General features: G+C 36.2%; 1 protein-coding gene across 2 annotated transcripts; it reads left to right on the top strand.

Annotated features, from left to right (window-relative positions):
- The first annotated feature begins 7,084 nt into the window (after window positions 1-7,084).
- On the top strand, window positions 7,085-20,672 carry LOC135588019 (cysteine-tryptophan domain-containing zinc finger protein 7-like). 2 transcript variants are annotated; one of them, XM_065079938.1, is made up of 13 exons: window positions 7,085-7,409; window positions 8,188-8,260; window positions 8,346-8,479; window positions 8,710-9,075; window positions 9,153-10,522; window positions 10,605-11,068; window positions 11,148-12,811; window positions 12,902-13,053; window positions 14,807-14,967; window positions 16,087-16,244; window positions 17,781-18,317; window positions 18,411-18,574; window positions 20,420-20,672. In XM_065079938.1, the coding sequence occupies exons 1-11, from the start codon at window positions 7,320-7,322 to the stop codon at window positions 17,970-17,972; spliced, it is 4,824 nt and encodes a 1,607-aa protein (XP_064936010.1). In that variant the 5' UTR covers window positions 7,085-7,319; the 3' UTR covers window positions 17,973-18,317; window positions 18,411-18,574; window positions 20,420-20,672. The 2 variants fall into 2 exon arrangements, with proteins under 2 accessions (XP_064936010.1, XP_064936009.1); XM_065079937.1 differs by having other exon boundaries at window positions 17,781-18,574.
- The last annotated feature ends 229 nt before the right edge of the window (window positions 20,673-20,901 follow it).

The following is a 20,901-nucleotide window of genomic DNA, read 5'->3' as shown; positions in this document are numbered from 1 at the left end:
AATTTTAGTGAGCTGCTCATCAATATTCTCGTATTCATATGGTCCAAAGCAAACAAGAAGTCCTCTCTTGATTATTCCCACGAGGGGATAGGTTTCGTATCAATCATATAATTGGATTGTATATCCATCTAGTTGAATTGAAGTTATTTCCACATTGGATTCTTCTAGAGTTTTGTGAAAACAAAAATAAATTTCTGCCCCAGAGATCCAACTGGTCAGATCTCCATCTTCCTATCTTAGAAACTCCACCTTCATGCGTGGGTAGCTTGTGTGTTGTTCTTGGTTCCTTTTTATTATGTCTCCAGATCAGTTCAATGTAAGACTTGAACTTTCATCTAGTTGAAACTTGTTAAAGCTCTTCAATATGCTCCTTTTGAAATCATTAAGGGTTTCTTATAGTTGGTTCTCAATTCTAGTTTCCAAGATTTTTAGTTGGGCTTTCATTGAGTTATTAATAGCCATTGCGGAAGACTTTATATCTGTAATCTTCAATTCTTATTTTTGTGGTATAGTCAAGGGCATTGATACTATCCTATTCAGTGTGGCATCAACATTGCCCTATTCGCTAAGGCATCAACACTGCCCTATTTGGTGTATGGTCAAGGGCATCAACACTACCCTAAGCAGACTTCAAAAAGACACTTGGTCAGATTGAGGTGCATGTTGAACTTCGGTATAATTGAAATGTCTTGGCTAAATCTGTTAAATATGAGACAGTTATTTTGCTTTTGACTATTAGATCATTTATATATATTTAAATATTCCTCCTAATTTGGTACTTAAACATCTTGTTCACCATCCTTTGGTATGTTACCTTTGTATTTTTTAACCCGAATAGTAATATGTGCCTCGATCGGTGATAAAGGAAGTATGTTCCCGATCCTTTAGTGTATTATATCTCAAAAATATATCAATAAAAGTGAGAAGCTCATGATCAAAGGTAGCGTCGACCAATTGATGAATACGAGGAAGAGGATAGCCGGGAATGTTTTATTGATGTCAATATAATCAATACACATCATCTAGCTTTCATTATACTTTTTAACTAGTACAACATTAGCAAGCCATTGAGGGTACCGTACCTTGGTGATGAACCTTACTCATAGTAGTTTGTCTATCTCATTATCAATTGTCCATTGGTGGTCAAGAGCAAACTTACAAGGCTTTTTGTTTTATTAAAGTGTCTTAGGAGAAATATTTAGGTGATGTTGGGCTATGTATAAATTAATTTCCGACATATCTTTTGATAACCATATAAACACATCAGCATTCTCTTTAAGAAAATTGAGAAATTACACTAATTCCTCCTTAGGAAGTGTCTTCTTGACCTTGACAATTTGTTGGGGCAGGTTTTATCTAGGAGTGTCTCAAATAATGATTCCACCAGCTTCGAGTGCGGGAGAGATTTGGTGAAACTTTGAGGATCTATAGATGATACCTCGGATCATTCCTTCTTTAGTAGGAAGACCATCGTAAGGTAGTATTGGCATAACTCCATCGAGTTGCTTCTCAGCTCTCCAATGTCAGCCCTCATCGAAAACTTCATCACCATGTGGAAGGTTGACACGACCGCCCTTAGCATATTTCAGCATGGGGCATCCTATGATTGCATTGTATGCCAAAAGGATATTAACAACCGTGAATCTAGTCATCACTATTTTAGAGTATGACTCATCTCCAAATATGACGAATAGATTCACGATCCTAAGAGGAGAGATCGAGTCACCAATGAACCCCGTCAATAAAGAGGTCAAAAGGTAAGGTCGTTAGTCAAGATTTCGAGCTTTTGGAAAGCATCAAACTAAATGATAACAACAAAGTTACTTATATCAATTATGACCCTCTTCACTCGGGCCTCACAGAGATGACCAAGGCATCGTCATGATTCGGATCAAGGCATTTCATCTTTTTCTCTTTTAAGATTATTTTGGGGTCATCCCTTGTTTGTGGGCGCTTTTCAATTGTAACTTGGGTGTAAACTTTATGATCTAAAGAGCTATCATTTTATGAGGTTAGTCCAATAATGATAACATCAATGTATCTTTCTATCAACCCCATAAGATTAGGGTGAAGGTTTCCAATGCCTTCGGACGAACCGCCTGAGGTGTCCTTGACGAATAGTTTTTCAATTTATTTTTTCAAGTTATGACAATCATCTATATCGTAATCATAATCTTGGTGGAAGTGACAATACTTAGATATATATCTCTTCACTAATAGAGTCATCATCGGTTGAGAGTCTTTTAAGAGTCTCCACTCTTTTATCTATAAAATAACTTTAGTTCTCGTCGTATTTAGTGGGATTGACTCGAGTGAGGCAATTCGGTTTAGTTATGGCTTCACCATGGTGACCTTGGGGTCGGTAGGGATTGTAGTCAATCCTGTCTCATTCTTTTGTGAGTCTCTTTGCATTTACCCGAGATTATAGCTTCGATTGTGATAAATTGATTGGCTCATTGGAGCACTTTAGGTATCGTCATTAGTGACATCCCCACCAATGACCAAAACAGATGAGAGGACATGATTCTCATCATAAAAGTCTATATGACAAGTGAAGGGTGTATATCTTTTACACCTTGAATCTGGTTGGTGAATCGAGCGACAAAGTCTGAAAGCATCTCTTCCTTCCCTTGCTTAAGTTTGAGAATCATTACTGCTGATGACTTCAAGCGTATATTCTAATGGAAGTGGAGCTCGAATTCCATAGTGAGATGAATGAAGGAATTGATAGAGAGTTGTTTTAGATGGGTATATCCATTCTCTTACCAACTCTCTTAATGTAATTGGGAAAACGTGACATATTAGGACATCGAAAGTGTTATATAATAATATTTAGGCAAAAGCAACGATGTACTCTAGCTGGTTGATATTAACATCAAAGACTTCTAATGATAAGAGATGAAAGTTGGCTAGATCGGCTCTTCCTGAATGTCGTTAGTGAACGATGAACAGTGACTAACCCGAGGTGGGGTTAATCAACCTTTTCTCTCTAGATTATTAGAATTTTCATTATCATTCTTCCCAACATTGGCTCATTTGTCATATTTGGATTATCAGAAAGTCATTTGTCGAATTTACCGACAAAGTTTGGGATTTTGGTGGAACAAGATGGTGGTATGGCGATCTGTTTAATTTACAGTTGGAGAATAAGGTGCTTGCTTGATCGATAGCTCGATGTGCTTCGAGCGCTCTTAAAATATTGGTATTACATCGAGTGGGGAGACCCCATCGGGCATTGGTATCAGTGTCAATTGAACTGTTGACTACGATTGAGATGGTGGTGTCGCTTATTAGGTTAGTTGGAGCAAGAGTGGAGTAACAACTTGAATCATACTCATCAGCATTTGCACCTACTTGGTGAGGTTAAAGAATGCGTCAATGAGAATGAGTAAGTGACTTGAGATCGCCCTCGGGTCATCAAACGAATGTTAGTATTGCGTCTGTGTTTACATCGAGGTAAATACGTCTACATGTGGAAGTGGTTGGTGCCCCCCGAGTGAAAGTATTGTAGGTCGGTGGCAAGGCTTCCTCGCTCGGGCATTCGTTAAGAGGGTTGGTAGATGAACATTTCTATAATGTTAAACCCTCATTCTAGCGTCAAAATGTTAGAAAAAAATATCGTTAACATATTGGTTAGTTCGATGTAGTCTAAACCCGTATACGCAGAGTCATTCGAGGTGCCTTTGAGAAAAAAACCCCAAGCTTTGAATGTACCACCTATGCAAAGACTTAGGTTAGGAGATATAAGAGTGTGGATGTCGATAGTTCATGATCATCTTCACTTTTTGTGTTAAGGTGAACTTTTATATCTTGTTGCATATGGTATGAAGGAAGCTTATAATTATTATTTTTTTATCATAAATAACTATAAGAAAGCTGTCTTCTTTTCCCTTGCAATGTGGTGATCTGTTGGATGATTAATCGATAATGTATTTTCTAACAATAAATATAAATTTATTTTAATTAAAATAATTTTAAAAAATTATTGGCTAATTCTCATCACATAGTGGACCTACAAAATATACCCTTGCATTAAGTTTATGACTAAATGATATTATTACGAGTGATTATATGAGTTTTAACATAACACATATAAGATATAAATAAGTTTTTTATATAAAGAGAAATACATATGAGAATTTGGAATGGTATAAGACATATCATACAGTTAAAAGTATTTTTATCAATATTCTAAGATTAGCTATCGCATCTGTTTTCATGTCAATCGTTCTCACTAAATATAATACTTAATTTATAGTCAAAGTATTTTTTCAATATTTTCATATTATCGGACTTGTCACGTTCTAATGTTAATCTTAGTCTTTGTGTACCCAATGCATTGGTAGTTATTCCAATAACCTAAATGGTTATTTCTATTTCTTTATATATAGTCAACTTGATGTGAAATATGCTCTTCTCAATAAAATACTTCGTAAAAATGTCTTTTATGGAAGAACCATCTTGATTTATTGATTCTTCGTGTCCCTCATATATATATATATATATATATATATATATATATATATATATATATATATATATATATACTTTCAGTCTTTTATCTTTAATGCTTCAATCTTTACATTTAATCCAGTAAATTTAATGCCAATGGTATCAATTAAAGATGCATGCATTAGAAAGATGCATGTATTTGTATTTGGTGAATTCCCATTCACCACTACAAGCATTCATGTGGTACAATCTCGGTAGGATTTGATGTGATAACTCCAGCTACCAGACACCAACATTCCTATGGTAGCAAAGGTGATCAGCGTTGCCTCTCCTCATGTCCCCCGTGTCCGCATTGGCGAACGCCCTCTTACGTGTCGACGACAGAGAACCGTTTAGGTGGCATTAAATAAAGATGCATGTATTTGTGTTTGGTGAACTCTCATTCACCACTACAAGCATTCAGTTGGTAGCATATCGGTAGGATTTGACGTGATAACTCCAACATTAGACACCATCATTCCTTCGATAACGAGCGATCCGTATTGACAAACTCCCTTCTACGTGTTGACGATAGAGACATCGGTTAGAGTGCTGACATGCACATGATATAATAGCTTACTTAGCTAAAAAAAATTAACTATAATAACATATACTTATGTTTCTAGGTATTTGAATTTGAAGTGAAGGACTAAAATAGCATACGCTTGTGGAGGGTATGATAGGAGGTCTTGTTTTATTATTATTATTATTATTATTATTTTTATTGGTATTAAAGGTTTTCATATCATCTTAATATATTGGAATCATATCAGTATGATAAATTACCAAAAAATAATCTCATTCCACTATTATACATTCATCCGATCGCTTTCCTCTATCCAAAATCGAACTTACTTGATCCAAATCAAAGTTGTCATTCTTACTTTCAATCTTTCATCTTTAATGCTTCGATCTTTACATTTAATCCAGTAAATTTAATGCCACACAACCGTTCAGGTGGTATCAAATAAGGATGCATGCACGAGAAAGATGCATGTATTTGTATTTGGTGAATTCCCATTCACCGCTACAAGCATTCACTTGGTCGCGTCTCGGTTGGATTTGACGTTATAAACCCGACACCAGACACCATCATCCTTTTAGTAGCGAGTGATCCGCAATGGCGAACTCGCTTCTACGTGTCGACGACAGAGACGTCGGTTAGGGTGCTGACACGTCATCGAGTCAAACGCGGGTCTCACTCTCACCTCATCCCCGTTGACGAAGCGGCACGAAGTAGACGAACGCAGTCGCCGAAATGACAAATTTGCCCCGAAAGTATCGAAGAATCGACATTAAATGAAGGGTATTAAGATAATTGTGAGAACTGATCCCACTCGAATACGGCAGCGCGGGGAACGGCAATCCGGACTCTCGCACTACATTAATGACACGCGTCACGCGGCGACCGGCCGTCTTCGCCTGATCCCGCGTCCACGCGCTGTGTTGCGACACGACAACGAAATGGGAGGCTCCGCTGTCCGTTTCGTCGCACCAGACAGCTTACTTATTGACGTGGCAACCTGGGATTTAATCCAGGGCTTTGGGACCCACATTTAGCGAACCACGGAACCGCGAGTAAAAGCGGTTGGTTGTTGGGTTGCGCATGTGAAAGACCAAATTACTAAAAAGCCCCATGCACACACTGGTGTAAATTCTGGAACACATAAAATACTGAAAGGACAAATATGCCCTCATCATTTAGGGATTAGTCATTAGCTTTACATAAATATGATTATTTATATATTATATTGAAAGACTAATGTGAATTCAAAATTTTCAGACTCATAAATGAACTATGATTCCATAATTAACCTGAAGAACATGACAAAGTAAACCTAAAAAATCTCTAGAATCATCTAAAAAATATAAAAGTTAATGAAATCACTATATAATAATATTTGCCCACTATCTTGAAAGATTAAGATGAGTTATACAAACTTTAAAGCATTACATTCGTAAACGAATTAAATAAACTGATTATGCAATTGAGTGTTATATGATTAATTTACATTCGATTTTTTACAATTTTTATAATCCAATTTAAGATATTTTGATACTGACTTATAATCGAATGTGGAACAATTCGTTTACAAGTCCAAACCCATAAAACTATCCAACTCACATCGACCTATTAAAGAAAATTTATGATATAAGTGATTGCTCAATTATTATTTTAGAAAAAAATTAAATCTAATTTGACAAAAGATAGAACCGGTTCGGTTCATCTAAACCGATGGTTCAATGAATAGATTCAGAGGGTTTTATGGGCATTCGAGCAGATTAGGATGGCTCGAGTGAAATGGAGTGCTTCCCAATAAAAGGCCTAAGAAAAGGGAGGATTTTTAGGTTATAACATTAAGGGAGGGCGTTTTTGGTAAATCGCCCCAAATGAAAAAAAGGGGTGCTACGTGGTCAGCAACGGTGGGACCCGCGACCAGGGGAATATTTCACGGGTGATTCGGTCACTCGAGCAAGCACCGTTACTGGGCGGCTGAACAGGGTCCATAATACAACTAATGCACTAACTATATCTCCAAAATAGAGACAGGGAAAAGGAAAGAAATTAACCTCTTCTGGTCTCTTTCGTCTCTAAATTAAGGGGGGTTACTTCGAGTTTCCCCTCTTTCTCGTCTCTCCCTTCGCCTTCTCCTTCCCCTTCCCTTTCTCTCTCCCGAGACGAACGATAGAGACATCGAATAGTAACCCCGCAGGTGCTCGTGGTGATCGCCGATCACCACCTCGCTTTCTGCAGTTTCGATCCCCGATATCTGATTTCGCCCTGCCGCGGTCCTCTCCGGAAGGGCCTAGGGTTCGGGAGATCGGAGATGGATGAGGAGAACGAACTCGAGGAAGGCGAGGCGTGGTCGGGACGGGAGGACGACTCCTGCATCGACCCTGATGCATTCTCCTACATTGTGAGACCTCTCAACGCCTCTCGATACCTTCAGTTCGTTCTTATACGAGAGTTTTTGGAGTTTTCCTGGTTGGAGTGTTTCAGAGTTTATGCCATTCATGGAACTTAACTGAAACTAGCAGTAGATGTGGGCATTTTCGTGGTCTCTGTTTCTTTTTTGATGTCTGCTTCCGTTTTGGTGGCTGATTATACTGGGTACTGTTGCTGATGTTCTCTCCTCAAAGAGCATGGTTTTGAGAATACGTGAAATTCTTCAAAGACAATTTTGGTGATCTGAAACCATAGAGATCCGTGATATCATTAGTTTTGAATGGTTTGCATGTTTCTTTAGGAAGCAGTGGTGCAACTTGAAGTTACTTTCTTGAACTCTTAAACCTCATTTGTCAGATTATTGGCACCGTGAGAGGTTCACAATATGCAGAGCGGTTTGCATGAGAAACCCTAAAAGGTTTTTGCATTTGGCTGCACCATAATAGTTGGGATGGAGGGAACCTCTCTTTCGTGTCACAGGATTTGTCTTTCTTGTCGCGGAGTTTTATTAACTCCCACAATGATAGAATTCGTGGATAATTTTGTTTAAGCGTTGAAAGTAATTTTAAAGGATTCTAGTCACATTAGCTGAGATTTTGACACTTGCTGTTGACTAACTCCCACGATGATAGAATTTCTGGATAATTTTATTTAAGCGTTGAAAGTAATATTACAGGCTTCTACTCACATGTACAATTCTAGCTGAGATTTTGATACTTTCTGTTGACTATGTTTGCATTTTCATTTAGGATAAAAAGATCCAGGATGTACTGGGGCATTTCCAGAAAGACTTCGAAGCTGGGCTTTCTGCTGAGAACTTGGGTAATGCAGATATAGCAGTCTCAACCAGGATATTAACTATTCAAACTATGGTACTGATGGTACAGAGAATTCAACTTATTAACAGGTGCAAAATTTGGAGGATATGGTTCTTTCTTACCTACCTATCAGCGTTCTCCTTTAATTTTAAGTCAACCTAGAAGTGCACAAGATGTTCCAAGTCAAAATGTCACAAAATCTCCCTACAATCCATCAGTCAAGGTACATTTTTCGTTTTAGGTGATACAAGTGATAGTTGACCCTTATACAAGGAATTTGATCATATCATCTCACACCAACTCTCTGTTTGAATTCTGTTGATATGCCATCATGATTTAAATTAAAGAAATTTTTACACAAGGATTGTTGCCAAATGGCTCAAGTAACTATTTGAAAAACATGACAGCTTAGTAGATTTGGTTTTTCACTACTTTATCACCTGATGCATACAGGTTACAAACCCAAACGTTTCAGTTACCATGAGCTCATCTTGTTTGAAAAATAACAGTGTTATGGTGCCACCAGTGGACAACTCATGCAAAAGGGACATGTGCATGAATGAACCATACATTCAGGAGTCCAATTCCCAACATACTTCCTTAGATAAACCATCTAACATTACTGACCAGAAACCACTGAAGGTTCGCATCAAAGTGGGTTCTGATAACACCTTGGCTAGAAATAATGTTACCATCTATAGCACTCTGGGCCTAGATATGTCTTCACCATCATCGTTTGAGGACAGTCCTCATGGGAGCATAGGGATCTCCTCTGAATTCCAAGATCTGCCTGATGAATCTCCCAAGACTATTTTCCAGGTAAAGTACTATTGTTATCTAGCCATCTTTGTGCAGGATCCCAGTTTGCTAATTTCTGTTTTAAATTAATCAAACAGGTTATGACATGTTTTGTGGTTCCTGGTGGCCTTTTACTTTCACCTCTTCAAGAAAGTCTATTTCAATTGGTTTTAAAAGACAATTCTTTTGTCAACAAGGGCAAAAGAGGAATGCTTTTCCCGGGAACGCCTGAAATGAATTCAGACTTTGCATATTATTCTACATGTTCAAGAGAAGTCAAAGGTCAGATGGAGCAGCAAACGAAGTCTAGTGAGCACAAAGGAAGACCGAGAGTAATTAAGAATGCAGAGGGAAAGAATGATGTAAACTTGATTAGGGAAATTGACATTGAAACCCAAGGAGGACAAGAGCTTGCGCCATCCTCTATTTCGAACAATGCAGATAGAAAAGCAGAAAGACTGATGGTTGGGAATACTGCAAAGGATGACACCAAGATGTTGGATCATCAATGGAAAATGAATGAGGCATCATTGAAGGGCATATCAACTTTTCCTGGTGCAGTAGATGATAAACCTTATGACTTAATTGAAAGTACAACAAATAATGAAATTACTAATTCAGGAAATGAAATAACCTGCTCAAGAGGGAAATTGAATTTAAGAGCAAGCAGGACAGAGAAAAAGTCGGAAGAACAAAATTCAAACAAACAAAAGAATGATAACTCTGAGTTGCAGAAAGAAGTTAGAAGAAAAGTTGATAAAGATTTTGGTCCCTACTCAAATGGACAAAAGAGAAGGAATGGGCAAATTACTGAGCCTGCTGATCACATTGAATCCAATTCTTTTCCACACAAGGAGAAGGCAATGGGAAGAAAGGACCAAATATCTGACGGGAAAAAGAAGCCAAAAAGTCGAATCAATTTCAGATCATCAGGGGAGTTCTTGAAAGACAATATCAGTGGTAGCTCATCTGCTGCACTGAAGGAAAGAAAGAAAAATTCTCATGCAAGGACAGACCATGCTGAGAAGAAGTCTAATGCTCTAAAATCACATAAACAGTCAAGTGGGGCTTCCTTTAGAGAATTCCATGGAAATATTAAATGGGACAATAAATCTGAACCATCGGAGAATGAAGTTGGTTCACAGGATTTTCATTCGAAACGTAAAGGGAAGTCCATGAAGCCTAAGCATGAGAAGTCTGTTGTGTCTACACATACATTCAAGGAAAAGTCAGGTTGTAAGAAGGTTGAGGAAACTTTAACCTCAGGAACATTCATTGATGAACCAATACTGACCCCTTTGACATGCAATGTCCTAGCTACAGATGCAACTGTTGCCCCTCCAGCGCCTGCTATTATCAATGATGAGTGGGTATGTTGTGACATATGCGGAAAGTGGCGTCTTTTACCATATGAGACCAATCCTAGTGATCTTCCCAATACATGGCAATGCAATATGCTCAATTGGTTGTAAGTTTCTCTTCACAAAGAAAGAAAAATGTTCTTTTTACTATATTTTGGAATTCATATTTTTCTCCAAAATCTTATGTAGGCCTGGGATGAATAGTTGTGAAATCGGTGAGGAGGAGACAACAAATGCCCTAATTGCATTGTATTTACCCCTTGCCCCAGAAAATGGTGCTACCTTAGATGTTTGTCACAATGTTGCCAGTTCTAGCACCTCTTTGGCTGGTGGATTGCCCCTTGGTCAGAGAATTGAAGTTAATATTCAAAATGTACATACTACTGGGAAGAGGAAAAACACATTAAAGGATGCTTCAGATATGCTAAGTCATTCAACTCCTAAGTGCTTTCCAGATACTGTAAACAGGGGCCAGCTGGCCTCTGTTAAATGCGAAATTTCAAATGAGGCAAATAAGCATCATCCTGTGGAAATGAACTCAATGAACAAAGTTGGCCTTGTTAATGAAAGCAGATCATCCGATTTCAACAGTGAGAAGCAGAAGATAAAGCAAAAGTATAAACAAAAAAATCTTGGGTTCTACTCAGATGAAGGTACCATCTTGCTGATTGTCCCTTTAGTTATATGAACAGGATTTTTCCTATCTATAATATCTCTTTTATTATGTTTCAGATGATCATGGTAGACAAAGTGAGAAACATTTAAAATTGAAAAGCAAGAGAGAGGTTGATCAAGATGATCTTGGATCTTCTAAGAAACCTAGAAAAGAAATCTTGCAATATTCTGACAAAGAATGTTCCAACGATAATTTATCTATGAAGGCTTTTGAGGAAAATGGCATTGGTGGTTGTTCAACCGCAGGAATTGCTACTAATGAGTCCAAGCAGAGGAAACTGCCAATGCCAAAAGACTTAAAATGTGACTCGGAAGCCAATTCCGCTGCGTCATCAAAGAGGTTGCGGGATGAAGTTCAGTTCAATGCTTTATATGTTGATAAGTCAAATAATATGGACCTTTCTGCTAAGAAAAGGAAAGTAAAAGAGTGGCAAGAGGGTGAGCCCAATCAGGAGGCTCTTGTGACTAGCCAACGTTTGGTAGAAAATGAGGTTATTGTTAAAGGAGCTCTAAGTGAATCAAAGCCTGTAAAGAACAGGAAGGCATTGTTATCAATACCTGAAGGAGAAGGATCTAAAGCAACTAAACTGAATAGCAAGATGGATCAAAAAGGTAAATTGACCAGAATGGCTTTGCCTGCCAGTATAGAGCATCTACCTGATCGAATAAATAGGAAAGCCTTATATATGATGGTAGAAGAGCATAGGTCAAATCAGAGCCGAGGGAACTCAGCATCTCCAAGGAACTTGGAATTCAATTGCTTGAAGGGGGATATGGTCCATGCACAGCCTCCTGCTGCAGCTAACTCAAGTTCTTCAAAGGTTTCAGGCTCCCAGAAAAGTAGATCCAATCTTAAGGAAACAAAAGGTTCTCCAATTGAGTCAGTTTCTTCATCACCTTCAAGGATTCCTAGAATTGAAAAACCTTCATGCAAAAGGATCTTGGAGCAAAATGTTGATGTGAGCAATGCTGGTTTCTCAGTCTTAAGGAGCCCCAAAAGATGCGCAGATAGTGAAGTTAATGGTGGAAGTGCCCGGTCTGGAAATGATAGGAAAGAGAGAGTCTTTTCTCTTCAACATAGAGGTTGTAAATCTGATTTGGGGAAGAGTAAACTTCGGATTTCTGGTTCTTGCAAGGAGATGAATTTGCAATCTACAAAGAACAGCATCGGATGCAGACTTGAGGATAGCTTCGGTCCTTGTGAGAGTGAAAAAGGCAACACCCAGGAGAAGGATGAGAAGGATATCTTGAGGAAAAAAGACGTTACTTCGAAATGGATGACCGTTAGGCAAGAAAATATCTCAACTTTGACAGTGCAAGAAAACATGAATGCTAATGGCACTTCTCAAAATGAAAAAGCATTGAACCACCCTTGTTCAGATAGGATTAATTGTGGAGAATTGCCTTCTGAACTAGGAAGGTCTCAGTTGAAGCTGACTTCTGGTAATGAACAAGAAACAAAGTCTTGGGGTCCTCCTTTGGTATCTTCACCTCTCAAGGCAAGTAAAACAGCTCTTGAGGTAGTTGATGCAGTTAGTGCTGATGCTTTGAATTTTGTCAAACAACATAAACAACCAGATATCCGCAATGGATTGCACCATAATAATCTGAGACATGCTGCTCCTGATGGTCCTGACCCATCGAGTCCAATAAGAAAGGAAAATCATTCTGTTATGTTGAAAGAGGCAAGAGATCTTAAGCATACAGCCAATCGCTTAAAGGTTGATATAACCCTTTCACAAATCACTCTGGCTATCATTCATTAATCTTGTAATTTTTCTTTTGCCACTTTCAAATGGAATTTCTTGCAGAGTGAAGGACTGGAACTTGAAAGCACTGCCCTGTACTTTGAGGCAGCCATGAAGTTTCTGCATGTTGCTGCTCTCATGGAACCTATCAATTTTGATTGTGCTAAACAAGCAGAAGCAGGCCAAATGTACTTTGAAACAGCAAAACTATGCAAGTAAGTTAGTCATCGATATAAATTATACTTGGCTGGTCTTTGTTCATATACCACCAAGGTTATCTTCTATCACCTGTTAGTTCTTTGAGTATCCACTGTCAGGGGGCCCTTGGTAGAATTAGTAGGTTGTAGACATTTGGTTTGAGCAGCATCTTTTTATTTGATTTTTTTTATGTTATGCATAGAAATATTATTAAAATATCAATGCCATTGATTTACTCTTGTAGACCCTTTAGAAGGAGCAGCTTAGTGAACAATGAGCATAAAAATAAGATGTCTTAGCAACTTAAAGCCATCTAGTTGTCTCATAGTCAAATTTGTTGAACCTTTATTATGTGATCTCATACTTAAATGGCTCAAATACGAATGTGGGTGTTTGTGCCTAATGTTGGATACTAAATGTAGCACAAGAATTTGCACATTACATGCATTAAACATGAACAAGCACTTGATTTGAAACTCATCTTGTCATCATGAGTAATGATAGAAACATTTATGTTGAAATAAAGGGTCCTTTTTCTAGTTAGTGAACATGATAGATAGATTCTTGTTTCCTTATGCAGTTGTTTAGTTTATGATTAGCATAAAAATCAGTAATACAATACTTAACTGAAGCATTACCTATACAGAGTGCCCTGATTATTCAAGTGTATCAATTTGTATGTTCAATGGTCAGTACTCTAACTTGATTATGATCATCACATGCAAAAATCCATCAGCAGTGGAGTTCCACTGGTAAATATCTGGCATGACATGTGCATGTTGATTATGATGATTAAAAAAGTGTTACATTAAAGATTCTATGTTGCCAATTTCCAGATAGTGACAACCATTTTCTTGTCGTATGATACAGAAATTTGTTGATGAAAAATTGGAACTATGGATCTTTATTTTCTTTTCTCTTAGAGGGGTTGTGTTATCGAAACCTATTTTCTTATGAACTAGCAAAAATTTTAGGAGAGAAATAGTCATAGATCTTTGTTTCTTAATAAATTGTTGTCATGATTTAACTTTTCATGTAACTTAAGGTGCAAAAAATTGTTATCATGATTAACTTTTCATGTAATTTAAGGTGTAAATTAGCAGTATCGAAATTGTGCAATAAGACTTTTTGTACTATGTTTGATGATTGAGAGTAATTTTGGAGAATAACTTTAACAGCATATCATGACATAAATATTAAAATGGACTTGCAAGTTATATTGAGACAACAAACTAGCAATATCTGATCATGTCTCTGTTTAAGTGTCAGACTAAATTTTGATCCTTTGGATGTTCCTAAAAGCAACGATATTATGCAGGAGGTATGCAGTAAGTTGCTGTGTAAGCAGACACATAAATGGTTAATTTTATATTTAAATAGTGTAATAAAGTAAAACATTATTTTTTTGTTAAAATATTGTTAAATTACATCCAAATCAAAATTTATGGAATGATTCTTAATATTCTTTAAGAAGTTAAGTGCTATGTTATAAGAAACATGCAAAATTCTATGTGATTTAAGTTGCCACAATGATCACATATGTATACTTATATGGACCACAGGTATAAGTTGTACTGCATAGTAACTGACAGGTTGTATATACAACTGCATTTGTGCCTCTGTGGTTAACCACATGTTGAAGCTATGTAGGCCCTACTTTTTGAGTCAATGCACACATCCACATATGTGGTTTCACAGACTGTATTCCAGAACTTTATATAAAAAATATTCTTATTATTTCCTCATGTTTTTAATGCTTGTTTTCAACAGATTTGTGGCCCATGAATACGAAAAGATCAAGGAGATGGCTGCTACTGCTTTAGCATACAAATGCGTTGAAGTAGCCTATATGAAGTCTGCATACAGTAAAAGACCTAATGCAAGCAAAGACCTTAATGAATTGCAAGCAGCTTTTCAGTTTCTTCCTCCAGGTTATTGAAATGTGTTGCATTTCTAGAAATTTTGCTATTAGGGTTCTAATTTTTTTTGTAGCTTTTGGTTTATCGGGTTAATCCACATGGGTATTCTTAGAATTTTTCTTTGTAAGGTTCCTAAAGAAAATTTACCTGTCTATGGTTAACATCGCAACTAATTTGGGTAATTAAAATGACAGATGCAACTTGCCTATCAGAATCAAAAGAAGAAAATATGTAGTTCTGGCATTTGATTTTCAATGAATTTTTAAACTGTTATGAAGTTTTATCCATCACATACTATTTCCATGTTTTAGGTCCTGCAAGTGATGCAACTAAAGTGTGTTAATATTAACCATTGTGAAGAAATGGCAGTACAGTACCATTAGTATTTAAGAAAAACCCGTAGTCTAAATTAAAGTGTGCTAATGGAAACATTATATGGCTAACTGCTGTGAACAATTTGTGCTGTGTTTTCATATATAAACCAATGAAAGACAAATGAAGTGGCATGAACGTATTGAAAGAAGACAGAGATAGATTATTAGATAAATGAAGTGGGTCAGTTGGGAATAATGGTAGGAAAAGAGTAGAGCAAACCTAATGTGAATAAAATTGTTGGCTCTTAGATGTTGCCCTCAGTAGAGCTCCATAATGAGGAAATATCCATGCAATTGACCCTAAACAGTTTGGAACTTCTAGCTTCTTTATATACATGGAATTCTAATATATTAGTATTCAAGTGTCTGAATTTCGTTTTGCTGGTCAAGTGTAACATGTATGTGAAATCTGTATTCTGTAAATAATGTGTGCACTGTTCAAAACACTATCAACCAAGCCGGTGTCCTAACTAGTCTCACTTTTGAGTGTGCTGGTCATGAAAATTTTTTAGTGTCAGAAAGATATCTTATGTTGAAGTTGTTATCAATTGTTCCAAATTTCATCTAAATTATGGTTTAGTTATCAACAACATACTTAAAATGAAAATGTTGCATGAATTAACATTTGTCTTTCACTTTCATACCTGTTGCTTCATTCTGCATTATGTTTCCATCCATTTTCTCTAGTATTAGTTGCAGATTTTTATCATAATTAGCAATATATGCTTTGATTTTGACTATTTGCTTTATGTACTAGGTGAATCACCATCATCTTCTGCTTCAGATGTTGATAATTTAAACAATCAGGCTATATTAGGCAAGGATGCTTCAGGCAAGGATGGAAGTTCTCCTCAAGTTGCTGGCAACTCTGTCATAGCTGCACGCCATCACCAACTTATGTGGTTGCTCCATTATGTAAGCTGTTTACTAGATCATTATGATATATTGAGTACTATATTTCAAGAATTTGTTGCAAAGACTCGGCGATTGAAAGCTGACTACGTTTCACTCTTCTCAGTGTCCAAGAGGACAAGTTCATTGCTTAGACCTTTATGATTGCAACAAATTGGAAGCACTTTATCATTTGTTGCATGTACATTAACTAAAATTTTTCCGTCAGTTAATGAGAGTTTTCATTCAAATATGTCTAATAAAGATTCAGCTGCTGCTAAAATTGCGAATGATTCTCATCGACACATTCTCTAAGATTATATTTTCTTGACAAATTGCATTATGTGTTCAATGTGTAAAAAGTTTTCATTAGCTTTAGTTTATAAAAAGCAATTATGCTCTCAGAAGTTCACAATTGGCTTTCCAAAATGGCATAAATGACATCAGTTATGTACAACCTCTATATACATATATATATATATATATATATATATATATATATATATATATATATATATATATATATATATATATATATATATATATATATATATATATACACATAAATACACACACACACACACACATATATAAAGCAATCTTGATTCCATTTAGTCTATGCATGGGTCATTTTTCCAAGAATGCTCGTGTATTGTTAAAAAACTGAAAATTTGCTTTTTCCACTTTGATTTTTGTTTAGTTTTTACTAAACTAGATGTGAACACCTCCAAAAGACTGGAAGTGCTACGCTTTATAGTGTGAAATGTGTGTTGGCATTTGGTGGGTTAACACAACTAATCAGATATAGGGCCATTTCTTTTTTTGCAATCCTAATTAGGCAATCCTTTACAAGTACCAGGGATTTGGAACAGCTGATTTACTGTCAGAAAGCTCAAATTTCAGGGACAAGTATGTTATGTAATAGCAAGATTGAATTAATAACAGGGGCTTGGCAACAGCGATATTATTCACTGAACATAAACATTCAGAGGATTAACAACAGTCAATGTTGAAATACAAAAGGCTTGAGAAAAAGAGGAAATTGCATAATTGGAGATAAGGATAAGAAAAATAAACAAAACAGATAATTCATTTTTCCTGTCAACAAAGAAGCACAACTTCTGACTACTTTATTCTTCTACCCAGTTACTTCTTAATAGGGGTTGATCATCACTACTCAAAAGGATTCAGATGACTAATTTGATTACTGTGTAAGCTAAATTATTTGAAAAATTGGAATTGGTTTGGCTTCAGAATCTAATGAAAATTTGATATATAGTTATGCAATATAATTAGACTTAATGGACTTGGGACTCAACCTAATGGTGTAGAAGATCCTGTCTAATTGACTATTTCCACATCCAATTGGATCATTTTAGCTGCAATATGATGATCTTATGACAGCCATTAATTTGCTGAACAGTTTTAGGATTTATCTAAACATTTGACTGTATTGTGTTTTTAATTCAAAATTTATGGACAATGGGTTCCTGGATATAGATTGATTATGTTTTCTTTTCTGCCTGGTCTTAAGATTCTCCTAAATGTGCTTTATTGCAGATAAATGATATAAATTGTGCATTTGAAGCGACTAGGAAATCACATATTGCTTTTGAAGCTGCTATTGTCAGCCTGCAAAAGGATAGGGTGGATGGCATGTCGTATGTAAGAAAGGCTCTTGATTGCAACTTTTATAACATAGAAGGGTTACTGCAACTTGTACGGCTTTCACTGGAGTCTATTGGTCGTTAAAGGTCTGAGATAAATTCTTCTGTGAAAAATAACTGTAGATAATGTCTCTTCCGGCCACTCTGCTATGCTGGACATGCTGCGGTGAATATTGGTGATTGGTAGTATTTGACTTTCTGATAGGATACTATTTCTTCTTGAAGATATCCACATTCTTTGGGTTCTTTTCCTGGAAAATTTGTAGGAAGAGGCCAGCTTGCAAATTTTGTATAGTGTCTTTTGCACCCAGCATTGTATCAGACTCTGATAAGAGCTTAGGCTATCAACCGACAGCACTATTGATGTGAGATATGAATTGGGTTTCTTACTGTGCCTTAAAACAAGGTGGAAACTATGCAACAAATAAAGGTGTTTTTCACACTCCAGATATGAATTTGGGCTTTCTGGCAACTGTGCTATGAATGAATAAACTGACATGTTATGGTTTACTTGATCTTCAAGGCCTTTTCTTCCGTCACTTCAAAGTATCTGAAAACAAGCCAGAAATTTATACATATACAAGCTTTCTACTAACAGTTTGATATGAAGTGCCAAGTATCTCTTCCAAACGCAATGCACCTCTCTCAATTGCAATGAAACCCAGAATACTGACATAATCTATCATGGTAACTGATGTTCTAAGATCTATTCAACTCTTCGCTTGCTTTTAACTACTAGTTATTGAGTTTGTTTTTCTTTTCTTGAAGTTGTCTATGATACTTCCATTTTTTATTCTTATTTGTATATTGTACTTTGTAGGTTCTTTTTTATTGTGAGGGAGAATTGCTGAGTTGTTTAAAGACATCTACTTTGTAGGTTTTCTGATGTGAAGATTTCCTTGAGATGTATAATAGTTGAAATTTCCAATGTAGTGTTTCATTGTTCCTTTTGTATTAATTTTTGAGTGTTTTTCACTCACTGTTAAAGGGGATGTTTGTAATATTGGCATTTATGCTAACAATATCTGGGGGCAGGAATACTACAGTTAGGTCTATGTTGCCATCATCCTTTAGTAGCAGTAAAACAAGTAGAAGATATATTCAATCTGAGAAAAAAGAGAGCACAATTGAAATATTTATTCTATTTGGGGTTGAAATTTTTTTAAGTTATTTAGTGGATTGCAGAAGTTAAACCTGGAAAAAGGTATATGCACAGATATAGGCCAACAATTACCTTCAAACACCTCCAGTCCACCCAGATGTCTAACTTAATTACCACTAGGATAGTAATGTCTAATGAAACTCAAAACTATACTCACTTCCTTGCAAGTTATTGCTATTAAGTCAGATTTACATTCTCCCCTTGTTTTTTATGCAACCAGTTTAATTAATTAACAATTTTTTACTTTGTTTAAGAAAAAAAGGCATGCTGATTCTATGGTCTATAAATTGAGCTTTAGCAGTGGTCTGTTTCAAGGTTTAAAATTTGGGTCGATATCAGTTTTTGCAATTAGTCACACTATTACAGACTCGTTCACCAATTTGTACCTTCTAGTGTCACTGAAAAATAATAAAAAGAATTACCTATCAGTATTTATCTTTATAGTCCATTGTCAGTCTATATGGCTTTGTTGGACCTTACAGCATTGTTGTTGTTGTGATCGTCATTGTCATCCGTCATCAGTGGACTGGTAAATATCAATTAGTATATGCTAGTTCCAACTGGAATTTGAAATTTTGTTCTGTTTAAAAGTACATAAATAGTTAATCTCCTTAAAAGTACTTCTGCAACTAGGACTCTGTTCACTTCCATTGTAGAGAAGCAACTTTTCTATGATATCAAGGCTTTCCCTCTTTGTCTTTTAGAATCATGCTGCAGCATCTTATTCTTATTTATATTTGCACTAGCCATGCCGAGTGTTAATCATTAGACTTCAGATTAGCCATTGATGAGTCAATGCATTCATTTTGGGCATGAATCTGATGGAACCACTTGGCAACACCTAGAATCCGAACTATAACCAGAAAGGGTGGATCGTCAAACTTTCATTTGTTTATCATGATTTAAGATGCTGAAAATGCCTGACTGCATAATCGTATTTAAGCTATATTGTTGGCTGGCCATGTTATGCACAGCTTCTGGAATTAAGTCCATGACTTAGGACCGGTTACTATAATATAGGATAATGGTGACACCCCTGATTTTTATCACCACCTCTTTTCAAGATTTTTATCACCATCTTTTTACAACTTGGATATTTTAGATGCAATTCGTAGCAAGAATTAAGCTAGAAGATTATAGTAGAAGCTTTAACTGATTGAAGTACCCTTGTATTTTCTGGAGGAAAAAAAGCATCGCTTGGATTATCATAGTTGTTTGTGTTAAAGGTAGTCGTATTATTGGTTCAAATGACATTTTATGTTAATCAGATCAGAGAGATACACTGCATTTGTAGCTGCATTGACTTCCTGCATATGCAAACTACATGCCTTGTTATTTACCAGTGCTAATCATACATTTCATTGTTTCAGATTGGATATGGCTGCATGATTTGGCATCGACCTGGCAGCACTTTGCTGTTGTCATCAGTGAGCATTTTCATTTGCGAATTGTACAGAAGAGTGTTTGGAGTTGGAACTCTGACTCTCTGCCCCATTTGTAATTAGAGAGTACTGAATTGAATTGATTCATTTTCTGATAAAAATCTATGTAACTTGATATGACATTGACAGGATTATGGGCATAGAAGTGCCTAATAGATTCTTTGTACAGTTCTTGATCTTATCCTTACAGAATGCAGGTTCTTATTGTTTCTATACCTGTCTCATTATATGTTTTCACACTTGTTGCTCTGTTTTGAAGCTTCATTGTGTAGCTGAATCCATTTATATCTCAGAAAATGAGACTTGTTAATATCTTATACAATTAGCATCTGCAGATGTGAAACACAAATTTTGGTTAATTTATGGGTGTCTCTGATGCTGTTATTTTATGTCATATTATCTTAAAAAAT

Source organism: Musa acuminata, chromosome BXJ1-8, assembly GCF_036884655.1.
Source record: "Musa acuminata AAA Group cultivar baxijiao chromosome BXJ1-8, Cavendish_Baxijiao_AAA, whole genome shotgun sequence".
In the NCBI taxonomy this organism is placed as follows: Eukaryota; Viridiplantae; Streptophyta; class Magnoliopsida; order Zingiberales; family Musaceae; genus Musa; species Musa acuminata.
This window is presented reverse-complemented; position numbering and strand designations above follow the sequence as displayed.

Bases quoted from the DNA above. Each gene is read 5' to 3' on its own strand.
- LOC135588019 (XM_065079938.1), top strand. From the start codon at position 7,320: ATGGATGAGGAGAACGAACTCGAGGAAGGCGAGGCGTGGTCGGGACGG. The intron at 9,076-9,152 runs GTAAAGTACTAT...TTAATCAAACAG, and splicing joins CTCCCAAGACTATTTTCCAG to GTTATGACATGTTTTGTGGT. The intron at 14,968-16,086 runs GTTATTGAAATG...TTTATGTACTAG, and splicing joins TTTTCAGTTTCTTCCTCCAG to GTGAATCACCATCATCTTCT.